This window comes from Engystomops pustulosus, chromosome 4, assembly GCF_040894005.1.
Source record: "Engystomops pustulosus chromosome 4, aEngPut4.maternal, whole genome shotgun sequence".
Lineage (NCBI taxonomy): Eukaryota > Metazoa > Chordata > Amphibia > Anura > Leptodactylidae > Engystomops > Engystomops pustulosus.
This window is the reverse complement of record NC_092414.1, coordinates 132,772,802-132,787,107: the sequence shown is the minus strand read 5'-3', so window position 1 is coordinate 132,787,107 and position 14,306 is coordinate 132,772,802. Positions and strand designations below refer to the sequence as shown.

At 39.6% G+C, this 14,306-nt stretch overlaps 1 protein-coding gene across 3 annotated transcripts in view; it reads right to left on the bottom strand.

Moving 5' to 3' along the window:
* Positions 1–232: 232 nt before the first annotated feature.
* LOC140127149 (uncharacterized) overlaps positions 233–14,306 on the bottom strand; it is a 246,094-nt gene continuing 232,020 nt past the window's right edge. For all 3 annotated transcript variants that reach the window (XM_072147489.1, XM_072147490.1, XM_072147488.1), the window contains 5 exons: positions 12,887–13,003; positions 9,772–9,849; positions 5,694–5,747; positions 3,555–3,603; positions 233–1,000 (listed from right to left, as the gene is read on the bottom strand). In XM_072147489.1, coding sequence (XP_072003590.1) covers positions 984–1,000; positions 3,555–3,603; positions 5,694–5,747; positions 9,772–9,849; positions 12,887–13,003 — 315 coding nt within the window. In that variant the 3' untranslated portion in view covers positions 233–983. The remainder of the gene's footprint in view (positions 1,001–3,554; positions 3,604–5,693; positions 5,748–9,771; positions 9,850–12,886; positions 13,004–14,306) is intronic.

Here is a 14,306-nt window from a genome sequence, read left to right as displayed (position 1 = left end):
GCTTATTCTCGAGTATATAAAAAATAATAAACTTAATACTTATCTCCACACAGCTCCTTTTCCCTCATGGCTTCCTGTGTAACAGCATTTGTAGAGACAGGTCCATGCAATCTACTGCACACACAGTATGACGAGGCAATGTCGCTGCCTAATAACATTGTAATGTGTGCATGGGCAGAGTGTATATACCGGTCTCTACCCATGTTGTTGCATAGGAAGCCATGAAGGAAGAACTGCAAGGAGTACCGGAGGTAAGTACTATGTTTATAATGCTTGGGGCTGCTGGGCTTTTCATTAATAGGGGAGGCTGCAGGGGATTTCGTTACTGGGTGAGACAACTGGGCATTTCATTCCTGGGTGAGACTGCTGAGCATTTCATTAATGAGGGGAAGCTGCTAGGCATTTCATTAGTGGGGAGACTGCTGAGCATTTCATTAGTGAGGGGCGGTTGCTGGGCATTTCATTAGTGAGGGGAGGCTGCTGGGCATGTAATTAGTGAGGGGAGGCTGCTAGGCATTGCCATAGTAAGGAGACTGCTGAGCATTTCATTAGTGAGGGGAGGCTGCTAGGCATGTGTGAGGGGAGGGGGAATTGCTGGGCATTTCATTAGTATGGTAAGCTGTGACCAATTTCCCACCTTTGGTTTATACTTGAGTCAATAAGTTTTTAGGTTACATAGATAATATGTTTAATATAAGACACATGTCCGTCAAGTTCAACCAAGGGAAGGAAGGGTCAGGCTTGGCTTATACTTGGGATATACGGTATGTAACTTATATAGGATTGAGCAGAATGGCTGTTAACATGTGTGCCTGAAGAATTTAACTGTTCTGGGAATTGTAGCCAGCCTGAATGGATAACTGAATGGTTGGGAAAGTGGCTTCTGTTTATTCCATATACAATATCCATTTTCTCCTCTGGACATAAAAAGCAGCATTCTTTTGGGGAAGCATTCCAGTCTTTACCTGAAAGGTGTATATCCTTTACCCACCTGTGCAGGCTGTAAAGAGTAAAAAAGTAAAATTGTTAGGGAGCGGAATAAAAGTAGTTAAATACTTAATATGAAAAACAAAATGTAAAAGCAGATTACACTAACAGGTCATAATAAACTACTGGATATACCTTTTACAGTGTCAGCCTGCCACTGTAATTTGTAAGCATAAATTATTAGAGGCATAGAGGGGTAAAGTATTTCCATTATCCAGCAAACCGCCTTCTCCACCCATTTGTGCCCCCAGCCTGAGGGTATTTTTCCATTCTGATTCAATCGATGAAGTTTACATTAGTATAGAAAAGGTATTCATGTATTCCTCTCATTTTTAAAGAATGACAGAGATCAGCGAATGCTTGACTTTTCAAAGTACCCCAAATTGCTAAAGTTTCTCTGCCAATATCAGAGCTGCAGCCATTGAGCCATTGCTGGGGGCCAGACACTTATTAACTGCCTTCAATCACCCATATCTGCAGCAGAAACCACCCAAACAAGTCACAAGTGGAGGGGATTTACAGTATTACATGTTGTGCTGCCCCCATGGCTCCTGCATATTGTATAACCTGCCTCAGAATCCTGGAGCAAGTTAGAGCAAATAAACTCCCCACTTCACTTTGCTCCCTTCCTGTCCACTTGACAGCTGCTTTACATGAAGGATGGATTCATAGGCAGCAAACTTTAATGGAGAGATGTTTAAAACTTGCAGAAATCCATGTAAAAACACAGACATTTAAATGACAATGATTTTCCATTGCATTTTCCATTCATACATTATATTTATGGCAGATTTTTTTTGACTGAACATGGGTTCCATACATTAGAATGCTAAAAAAAAATCTTTTTAAACAAAAGTCTTTAGAATGTGCATCATAAAACCTTCCGCTTATTAAACTTATGTTTCACACTTTCAGCATCATACAGTAACTATGGAAATGTGGACGTGAACAATGATTGGAGTATTCTAACAAAGGGTCAGAGGTCAAAGCAAGAATAGCTGAACTTATTTCCCCTTTCTATTTCAGCTATTAGATGTAATTTAATATTCTGCTGCAGATGGAAGAGTGGCAAACAACGACATTATATCCAACATTAAAAATCTATTTCTTTACATCAACTTTTAACAGATTTGTATGTGAAATTTTAATCAGTAGAGATCCGATTCTAGTATGTTTTGAGGAATAATAATTGGGACTGAATCTTAAATTCCAGTTCACTTTTTAAGAAAGATGCAGTCTAAATGAAATTACTGATATTTTAAGGTATTATTATAATGCTTAATGGAAGCAGAACCTGAGGTATCCATGGAGATGGCTACATTTAATGCATTGTCTCATAAAATAATCCTAAACAGTTTGATGGCTGTAGTTACAGCCATTTCAGCCCTGAGCAAAGAGAAAAAGATGATGCACTTAGAAATTGAACAATCTACATTGTAAATGTGCATATCGGGATAAGAGGGGGAAATTATCACAACCATGTTAACCAATTCTAGAATACACAGAAACATAGTCCACTTTACAACTTCATCAAAGGGAATCTCTTATCACATATGATGACCCTAAACCATCATAACTACTGCAGTATTTAAGGTCTCTGGAGACATTTCAGGACATGTCTATGTATTGAGCAATAATAAGGAATATAGTTTTAACAACTCATGTGTCATCCACTACTTTTTCTCCAAAGTACAAGTGTCTTGCAGTCTCTGCAGTCACAGGTTGCGTCAGACTTGACTGACATCTCTGACACTGCTAGCCTCATTCAATGTTCTGTCCAATGAGATGTCCCTCAAGCCGTGATGGAAAGCGTTGCTGCTGAGATCACAGCAAAAAGGGGAGTTTCTTATATGGCACAAAAGTTAATAAAACTTTTACATCTTCTGAACAGTTTCTTGAATTTCCAGACAACATAGTAGCACTCCCTGTCCCCCTTTCTGCCAGGAATCTCGGTAACAGTAAGTATGTGTTGGCAATGCCGGACGAAGCATTTGTGCTTCATTTAAATAAATATATAAATTCATTGATTGATTCATTGATAACAATAATGATAATAATATTATGACAAAAGTACCAGAGGAAAGGAACTAATAAACATTTAGCTGTAATCATGCTTCTGGGATCAGCGTCTAAGGGGTTTTCCCACAAAGCAAGTTAGGCCCCGGCCTAACATACTGATCGGTGGGGGTGTGAGTGATGGGATCCCCACAGATCACAAGAACGGGGGTACATCGTACTCAGCAATCTCTGTCAGCTCCATAGAGATGAACGGGGCATCCTGGCCATGCGCGACTGGCTGCTCCGGCTATCTCGGTGGTGCTGCGAGGGTTGCAATGGTTGTACATCTGACACACGTTCTCGTGATCTGTGGGGCTCCCATCTCCGTGTCCCCCACCAATCAGCAAATTAGGCCCTATCCTGTGGGAAAACCCCTTTAATGGTATGTAAAGCTCAAACAGAGTGGTAGATTTCCTTTAAACGGTTTGTGCTGGAAAAAAAATGGTTCCAATCTAATGAAAAAGACTTCTTAAAGTAACAAACTAAAAATGTTTTCTAATGCAACTTACCACACTTTCCAATCACTTCTTTTCTGACCAGGTCTTTTACATCTTCCTCCTACAAAAACAGGTATGAACACAATAAATACACACAAATGTAATGGAAAAGTAACACATGTTTGTCAGCTGCTAAAAAAATCTGCTTAAAATTGTTGTCTTCCTGTTTTAACAGAAAATGTTAGAGATCTGTAAATTAGCACTTGCTTATTAAACATTGATCAGTGCTCATCATGAACCTCATATTCGCTCATGTAAGGTCCTTACTTTAAAAATAATCCCTATTTCATCTCTGCTTAAAAAACATTTCAAATTCTAAAGAGATGACACGTGGCACAAGAAATATATAACCAATAAATGTCATAGTAAAAAGTATTTAATGGTTGGTATAGCACAGGAAGTATAGCCAAGTACAAGTATATAAGACAGTTGTGGGGGAGGGATATGCAATAAATTAGTTGTGTATTATAAGTAATTTTTGTCCCTATGAGTAATAGCGATCATGACACATTGTAGGTGCAGAAATAGTAGTGTTGTTATGTTATTTACACTCTGCTCAAATGTCATACTTTTTTCTTGCGGTTATCTAGGCTTCAAGCAGAAATATTCCACATAGGGATCTGCCGGTACTGCCCATATTCATACACTGGAGATATTCACATGACTGACTTGTAATTATAGCATGTGAGCAAGAGAAAGAGATCATAGAACTGACCTCTGAGATAAACTATATTCTACGCCTTGCATCATTCCCACAACACTGTTTACCGGTATTCTCACACATTAAGTAGTCACCAATATATGACATTTCTGCTGCACAATATGAATCATGAGTAGGATGATGGGTAGTCTTCAAACAGTGATAATCTTGACATACTGTATGCGGTTCTTTGAGATGTTGCTTTTTTTCTCTACTGCTGCAGTATAGTAATAAGGTGGGTGACAAATGAGAGCCACGAAAAGCTAACCACCTCAAACTTCTGCTCACTTTTTCTTACAAAGTGGTGTATTTACATGAGGCTGCATGTTAGGGGCTGGAAGGATGTTGTAGCATGGCACTGCAGTTAGAAAGCTGGAGGGAAATGAGGGATTTATTTAGATGGGACTGCATGTTAGGAGGCTGGGGGGGCAAGAGGGATGCATTTACATGGGATTGCGTGTTAGGAGAGTGGAAGACAGGAGGGATGTATTTACATAGGACTGCATATTAGGAGGCTGGGACAACAGGAGAGATGCATTTATGTGGGACTGCATGTTAGGAGATTTGATTTGTTTTGTTAGAGGGCTGGGGGAAAGGAGTGATTTATTTAAGTGGGACTACATGTTAGGAGGCTGACGGGGCAGGATGGATGTATTTACCTGGAACATGTCTGCTTCCATCCATTTACAGGTAGTGCATGGTATTACAGCTAAGCTACATTAAGGCTTCCACAGCTGAACTGCAATACCAGCACAAAGTGTAGTCATGTGTAGCACTTTTTGTGGAAGAAACTACCCATGCCAAATGCCAGACAGAACCTTTATAGAGAGAATTGTTTGTTGGTTTTTACATTGCTAATGTATGTTGAACAAAGATTTTTACGTAGAGGTGGCCAAATGATGATATCCACACAGGCAATCAGCACCCGGTAGGCCATATTCATATATGGGGGATGAATCACTCGCTGGTGCAAGGTATGCCAGTACAGCCAGTTTTGTGGTTGGACAACATCTCAGTGGGGCTGAGGTGATGGCAGTTACACACACATTATTATTATGGTAACAGAGAAGGAAAGTTTTTTAGATCATCACTGGGAGCAGAGCATGAGATGGAGGATCTGTTACAGAGAACTGGGGGCTCATGGGAGTTGTAGTGTCCTCTGCCTACTTTGGAAAGCCCATTAAATTTTGTGAATCAAAAAAGCTAACTATTTAAATAACATTTTGTGATTAGTGACATTGAGTTTTGTTTATAGCATTATGGGTTTTTGTATCAGGCATTTATATTCCTTTAAACATAGATATGAACATGGAAAATTAAAACAAATCACCAAAAAAATTGTAACATAAAAGTAAAATGAGAATAGATTACTGTGATCTTCATCTAGGTATTACTCTTATGTGCAGTACAGAAATTGACTTAAAAATGTACAAAGGAATTGTATTACTTACAGAAAGCCCAGGGTCACCCTTCTCACCCTTAAAACCTTCAGGTCCATCAGCTCCCTTAAAGAAAATTTTAGTATACATAAAAACTATTAAAACATACTGTAGAAATCACAGTGTTGCGCAGTCACTTACCACTCCCTTATCAAAGGACAGCCAAAGAGCCCCCAAACAGTACTAGCCATGAAGTCAGTGTACTACAATAGTCAAAGAACCCACATAACACCAGCCTTAAAGCTCCTGCTTAGTGCAAACTTGGGAGACTGACAATGATCAGTGATCAGGATCATCCAATATACCATAGCCACAATAGGGGTTGTTTATTGTTAGGCCAGCTCCTTGCAACAGTTCTATGTCTGTTTTTCATGCTCCGTTGCCCATCAGAATTATTTAAAGGGTTTCCCCACAAAACAAGTTAGGCCCTATCAGCAATCTCTGTCAACTCCAAAAAGAGATGAATGCAGCAGAAGGGACATGCGCGTCTGTCTGCTCCGCTCATCTCGGGGAGCAACGCGCCATCTGATGGAGGTGCCTTGGACCCCATCAGACCCCGTCCCTGTGATCTGTGGGGTCTCATCACTGAGTTCCCCACCGATCATCATATTAGGCCCTATCCTGTGGATAGCGCCTAACTTGTTTAATTAGAAAAGCCCTTTAGGTGGCTTTGGTAATAAATGTTCTAATTGCTGTCTAGGCTTTTTTTTTTTAAAAGTCTAAAGAAAGTCACAAAATACATAAAAAAATCCCAGCACATATAAGTACCGTGTCATGTATCTGCGTTTGCATAGTTTTGCTCTAGTAGTAGTTCTATTTTTACACTTTATTAATGGAGTGGCCTAAATAGTCATGTGGAGCTTTTTAGCAGTCCCAAAAAACCTAAACAAAACTTTTTTTTAGACTTTTTTAAACAAAAAAGCCCAGCAAAACCAATGACAATGAACCCCCAATGAGTTAAATGGAACAAACTCAGTTTATGGTTATGAAACTATGCAAGTTGAGTTTGGCACAATCCTAAATATAAATGAAAGCACTATGTGACTGTCGCTGGTAACAGAAGTGGTGACCTGCACCCCAACTTCAATGTAGATCCTAGATGGATCTACTAAAAACAGAATAAAAAACGGAGTACCTGCGCCAATCTATTTGTTAGTACAAACCACATAAAATGTGAATGGTAACTAGATGGATACCTGATGGAGAAAGATAGCAAAACTTCCCAGTCCGATGTGGAGCGGGTCCTTCTTAGTTCCGGAATGTGGTGGTAGAGATGAATCCCCAGATGTATTTTTCCAGGCAATCTCCTTCAGGTAATCCAATAACTTTCTTAGACTTGCAGGTCGCTGTTTGCACATGGAGTAGAGCACCGGCCGGCGGCTACTGCTCCATACACAGTTCTGATTACGGCCCGTGTGGCGACGTCACCAGGTATGGTAAGTCCAGAGAGACAAACTTATTCCTACGTGTTTCGAAGGCTGCTGCCTTCTTCGTCAGGGAATTGTGTCACTGTGCACATGGTGTGCTTTTATAGCGATAGAGCGTCTAACTAAGTACAATGAACTAAAACATTTTAGGTATATAAAATGTATCTTTCTATATGATTTCATGTTGTTAAAAACTGCTTTATTCAAAAAAAAATTTTTGCTAAAAACTGAAAATATACCTAGTGTACGTTAAAAATATTGGTGTTCTTTGTAGGATACTTCAACTATTTATTTGTAATATCCTATATGGTGTATCTAAGAAAACTTTGTTGTGTTAAAAAGTTAGAATTATTTGCCTTCTTGTAAATGGGAATCTAAACATATATTTTATCTCCTGGTTTAATCCTTCGGATGCTAAAGAGTCAAGTAAAAAAATCCATTTGCTTTCCATTCTTGACATCTGGGAGATATAGTTCCCTCCTCTCCAACTAGGGTTTGCTTTTTCTATAGCGAAAAAACCTGAACTAGAAAATTGTTTTTGATGGAATAATTTGTAGTGTTTTGACAGGGGGTGTTCTTCCAATCCTTTTGTAATATTACGTCTGTGCTCATTAATGCGATTTTTAAATTTTCTCTTGGTTCGACCCACATAAAGTTTCTTACAAGGGCATATAATACAGTATATGACTCCCTTAGTAGAACAATTCATATGGTTTTTTATCTTATATTTCTCTGGGCATGTATTAGGTCCAAAAGTTTTTTTTGCCTTCTTATTTTTTGAGGTTTTACATGCATTACAATGTGTACACGGAAAAAACCCATTCGCCTGTAAAAAAAATTTTTGTGTACCATTATGTTCTAATATTTTGTTCTTTACAGTTGGTGCTATTAGGGTCCCTATTTTCCTAGCTTTTGTAAAAATGAATTTAGGTTTTTTAGACAATTGTTGTCCGATGATTTTGTCCTGGGATAGGACATTCCAGTGGCGTTGGACGATATGTTTAAGGATTTCCCGGTCTTGTGTGTACTGGGTTATAATGGGGACTTCTATTAAAGAAGTGATTTTATCTTCCAGATTTAAACCCTTTTCTTTTTCTACTTCTTTTAGCAGACTTGATCGATACATATTTGCTATTATTTGTTCAGTATTTTTTAATTGGGTCTCTTCATATCCCTTTTCCTCAAATTTCTTTTGCAGTATTTTGGCTTCCTCTTTAAATTTTGTTAAGTCCGTACAATTCCTACGGTGACGGAGGTACTGGCTTTTTGGGATTGCATCTAATCATATCGGAAGATGACAGCTTGTTTTTCATCTACCACCACATTCCGGAACTAAGAAGGACCCGCTCCACATCGGACTGGGAAGTTTTGCTATCTTTCTCCATCAGGTATCCATCTAGTTACCATTCACATTTTAATACAATATAGAGCTCATCTACACATACATTGTATGAGTATCTTGTATATCATTATATATATATAAAATAGGTTTGTACTAACAAATAGATTGGCGCAGGTACTCCGTTTTTTATTCAGTTTATAGTTAGTAAGAAAAATGAAAACTGTAAATACTGAACACTGAAATGCAGATACACAGCATTATTTTGTGATTCTGTATGAGCCAACTAGCCATTTGCACAGATTGCTTTGCTTACCATGGATACACTGTTTAAAAGGTGAAACAGTTCTTAAGAAATGTAATCTAATCCGTGTAATTATAGTATTTCTAGAAATCTTAAACTGTGCAGTTTATTGTTAAATCTATTTCTTCCAAATAAAAGTTTTACCCTTTTACGGGTTATATCTTATAGTTAACCTATCAAGTGCTTGATGTAAAGCACAAGTCTCCTGTATGTGTACGAGTTGGGGCTGTGCTTTTTAAAGACTGCCAGGTCCTGCACTGCAAACTGTAATTGAAAGGTATCTAAGCAAATAAAGGGACTGTCCGAGACCTAAAAAAATATATATGTGGTCGGGAGGGGACTGCTTAAAAAAATAAACATTTTCTTAGCTCCGTTGTTCCTCCCTGTGTCCCGTGCTGCCGTATTTCTGTTCCGTGCCCCTGTAAAGAAGCTGAGCTGAGTTCAGCTTCTAAATAACACCCACTCGCCCCATATCTCAGCGCATGATACTGTGCTGGGAATGGTGTCAGGTGGGCGTGGCCAGCCACCTTGGCCGGCCAGAAGCTGAACTCAGCGGAGCTTATGTGCCCCTGTAAACATACAATGACACAGACCAGAGATAATGAGGGACAATGAGAGCAACTGTGGAAGTAAGTAAATGTTAATTTTTTTAAGCAGCCCCCTCCCACCACATATAATTTTTTTTAAGTCTCGGACAACCCCTTTAACTACCTGCTATGTGCCATGATATCTCATCTAAGTGATTGTTGAGGTGGTGTATTCATGACACAATTGTGGGTTGCTGTTGGTTTCTACCTAGAAGCTTAATAGTTGTCTACAGGTCAGCTATATGTGTACGGTGTAATAGGCTGCTAACATACAAAATACATACAAAGTTTGTAATATACTTGCTGTATTAATATTATCAATGAGGCATTATTTCAAGGTTATCTAATGTATGCAAGGTTTTTAATTACATTGAAGATAAACAATGCAGTGAAATCATTAAAACAATGTAAAAAATGCTTCAACATCATTCACCATTACACCCTTTACTCCTGGTATTCCTGGATCCCCTCTTGGACACAGCACGGTTTTTCCTTTTTTACCTTTCTCACCCTTGTCAAAATGAAAAAGAGTGTTGCGGTTATTTCAATAGGCAATATACATTTTATCACTTCCCTATAATTCAATGCTTTGGATAGATTATATTTTGCTAAAAATATGTATTAGGATTTTTTATGGACACTTCTACTTTACACTGGGTATATGAAAGGGCTTAACTACAGCTGTAGCAATTGCTATGGAGCATAGCAGGAACAGGGGCCCGTATTCGGCAGTGTGCCCTGGGCACATGTACAAGATCCAAAGTCGTTCTATTCAGTACAGAGTCAGACAGTTGTGCATTATACCGTTCTGCATGTGAATTTGGAGGTTCTGCAGCGGCTGACATGTGTATTGGGAGGTTCTGAAGCGGCTGGCACATGTATTGGGGTGTTCTGACGCAGCTGGGGCATGTATTTGGGGTACTGCAGTAGATGGCATGTGTATTTGGAGGTTCTGCAGTGGCTGGCACGTGTGTTGGAAGGTTCTGCAGCGGCTGGCACATGTATTAGGGGGTTCTGCAGCAGCTGGCACGTGTATTTGGAGGTCCTGCAGCAGCTGGAGTGTGTATTGGGAGGGTATGCAGCGGCTGGTGCATGTATTGGGAGGTTCTGCAGCGGCTGGCCCGTGTATTGGGAGGTTCTCCAGTGGCTGTCGTGTGTATTGTTCAGCAGTGGCTGCGTGTGTACTGGGAGGTTCTGCAGCAGCTAATACATGTATTGCAATGTTCTGTAGCGGCTGGCACGCATATTGGGGGGGTTCTGTAGCAGCTGTTGCATGTATTTGAGGTCAAAACTTTACTAACGGTCCCACTCATACCTAGTTATTCCACTGGTATATCAGATGATTTGTAATATATTACACTCATATATATGGACACTCATCTAAAATTAGCTTTAGATGGTTATTGGGACAGACCAGTATTGCTGAACATCTCAAGCAGTTATAGCGCTGATGCCTTTTTGTATTGTAGTACCTTTTAGTACATTTATTTGCTTATTGTTCTACTAATATTTTCTTTGTTTTCTTGATTGATCTTCAATTGTTTTTATATGATCTATTTATTTATACATACCATTAAAAACTTTTATATGAAAAAAACACCTTAAGGATAAATATATACAAGAATCTGTGGGAATACTAATTTATCATTTTCATTAACAGATTACCAGTAGAGATGAGCGAGTATACTCGTCCAAGCTTGATGCTCGTTCGAGTATTAAGGTACTCGAAACGGCTCGTTGCTCGGACGAGTATTTCCCCTGCTCGAGATCGAGCATTTAATTAAAAAAACACAGTGAAGAACAATGAAGAATAGAATAAAAACAGTGAACATAGTGAACACAGGATCATTTAAGTGAAAAACACATTGAAAAACACAGTGAAGAATAGATTACAGATGTTAAGCACATCTGCTTACTTGTCGGGAGATACGCGCGAAACGGTGCGAACAAAATAGCATGTGAAGAACACATTGAAGAACATGGTGAGCAGGACAGAGACACCAGGGAGCAGCACAGAGACATCGGGGAGCAGCACAGGCAGCGGCGGGCACGGAGACATCGGGGCAGCGGCGGGCACGGAGATAGCGGGGCAGCGGCGGGTACGGAGCCAGCGGGGCAGCGGCGGGCACGGAGACAGCGGGGCAGCGGCAGGCAGGGAGACAGTGGGGCAGCGGCAGGCATGGAGACAGCGGGGCAGCGGCAGGCACGGAGACACCGGGGCAGCAACAGGGGCAGCGGCAGGCACGGAGCCAGCGGGGCAGCAGCAGGCACGGAGACACCGGGGCAGCGGCAGGCACGGAGACATCGTGGGCAGCGGCAGGCACGGAGACACCGGGGCAGCGACAGGCACGGAGACACCGGGGCAGCGGCAGGCATGGAGACATCGGGCAGCGGCAGGCACGGAGACATCGTGGGCAGCGGCAGGCACGGAGACACCGGGGCAGCGGCACAGAGACATCAGGAAGGGCAGAGAGATCGGGGAGACTTCAGTGGAAGAAGAGGAGCGGATCCCGGGACAGCGTATCTCCCGACAAGTAAGCAGATGTGCAGAACATCTGCAATCTATTCTTCACTGTGTTTTTCACTGCGTTTTTCACTTAAATGATCCTGTGTTCACTGTGTTCACTGTTTTTATTCTATTCTTCACTGTTCTTCACATCTGATAACTTGTCGGGAGATAATATACGCGCGGAACAGTGAAGAATAGGTTGTAGATGTTTGCATACATCTGCTAACTTATCAGAAGACATTCTTTTTCAATTGAATAACACATGGTCCCTTTGAAAAATGCTCGGGTCTCCCATTGACTTCAATGGGGCTCGTTATTCGAGACGAGCACTCGAGCATCAGGAAAAGTTCGTTTCGAATAACGAGCACCCGAGCATTTTAGTGCTCGCTCATCTCTAATTACCAGCTTATTAGTACATTAATAGATGTATGTAATAGATTTGCAGCAGTTGCACAGCCTATTGTAAAATAAAATTATATTGCGGACATATAATTAATATCCTATTTGTGTCTAGCACATTTCCATTTGAAATGTTGATATTACTGTACAAATTAATATTGAGATTTAGCTGGAGATGTTTCTATATTTAAAAGTCTCATTTAAAACTCATCTAAATAGCTGAGCTATACCTGCTATTAGGCATTTATACACAAAATCACAAAATTGATGATAATTTTGGGAGTACAGCATTCCTTAAAGGGGTTGTTCATTATTTACAAATAAGTGCTATGTGGCAGCTTAAAGCTAAAACAACAATCTACCCACATTCACTAGGGGCCTGTGGAAAGATGAAGACATGTTTTTTGTTTTAATAAGTATCTTTTAAATGTCAGAAACTATTTTTGAAGAATTTTGGTTAAATCAATTTCACATTTGCATTTCATGGGTATGTGGTGCATCTTTTGTTGCATTCTTCGGTAAGTTTACTGTTGGAACACTTTAGTAATATAATGCTAAACGCTTGTTGTAAATCCATGGGCCTAGCATAAGACAAACTATATGGGTCAACAAATGCATTATGCAATCAAGATTATCTTACCTTTAATCCCCTATCACCCTTTGGCCCTGAAGGTCCTTGTAGCCCTGGAACCCCAGTCGGTCCTGAAGGCCCTGGTTGTCCCCTAAATCCACTTAATCCAGGAGATCCTTTACTTCCCTAAAAATCAGGGTAGGGATTTGATATACAAAACATTTCAACTTTGAAGGCATATTATCAATCTATAAAGTTATGGCTTATTATTAGAATGACCAGTGGAGATTCAACCACTCGGACCCAAATATGTTCTATTTTATGTTTTCCTTGCATATTGGCCTTTCTTCTTACCTGGCACTACACAAACCACCTTGGAATAGCTGTGCAGGCAATAATAGTGAACGGGACACAGTATAGTGACCCCTTCATTCTAAGGACAAGATTGTAATGACATTGAATAGCCGGTAGACGGATTATACAAAAAATGTCTGCTTTTTCTAGTAACCGTGTTGTTTCTGGTATTGTTGTTCCAAGTGGAGACACAATACCACTTACAACTTGTGGTAGGTCATCATGAGCACTTTGAAGTGAATAAGGTGGACTTTTTTGTATTTGCATTACTGTTAAATGATACTTGTTGAGCAGATGGCCATGAATGCATGAATTGTACTTATTAAGTAACATATCTGAGGGAGTTATCATGTTTAAATTTATATATTGCCAAATAATTATGACTTTTGCAAACTGTATTGTACATATATTCTTTCCAACATGGTTAGGGTGAGGAATATAAAAACAGTGGAAAATGAAAATGTTCTCTTCAGGTGAGCTGTAAAATAGGAGATGTAACAACAGTTTAAATTAAAGTTAAAAGAATTACCCTACTAATACAAAATGTTTTTTAATGACATCCATCAGCAAATTGACCAACTATATGATGAAAACTGGTAGTCTCCCATTAAAATATTTACAGGAATTTACAATTTAAAGGAAACCTACCATGTAGAATCTACCATCAGGTCTTTTTCTAATGGTAGATTCCTCATGGTAGATTCCACCTGCCTGCCTCTGCCCTAATCTATAATCCTGGAAACTAATCTAACTTGCTAAAAACTTTATATTAGTAATAATAACTACAGAGGCTATTGACACATGTACTAGCCTGGCTAGTCTGGGGATACCAAATTTATATAAGTTTTAAAATGTTTTCATACATTTACAAAAATTAAAACCTCCTGTACAAAAAGATTCTTAATACCTTTTTTCATACTGTATGTGGTGTAATTTTTGTGACTTTTGATCATTCATCTACATCCTTCAATACTACCATTTTGAGGACTGTACAGACATTTTGATCACTTTTTATTTATTTTTTTATTTTTTGCAAAAAGGCAAAAAAAAGTGGGATTTTCGACTTTGGGCGCTATTTTCCATTACAGGGTTAAACACCAGGTAATAGCCGTTATTATATTTTGATAGATCAGGC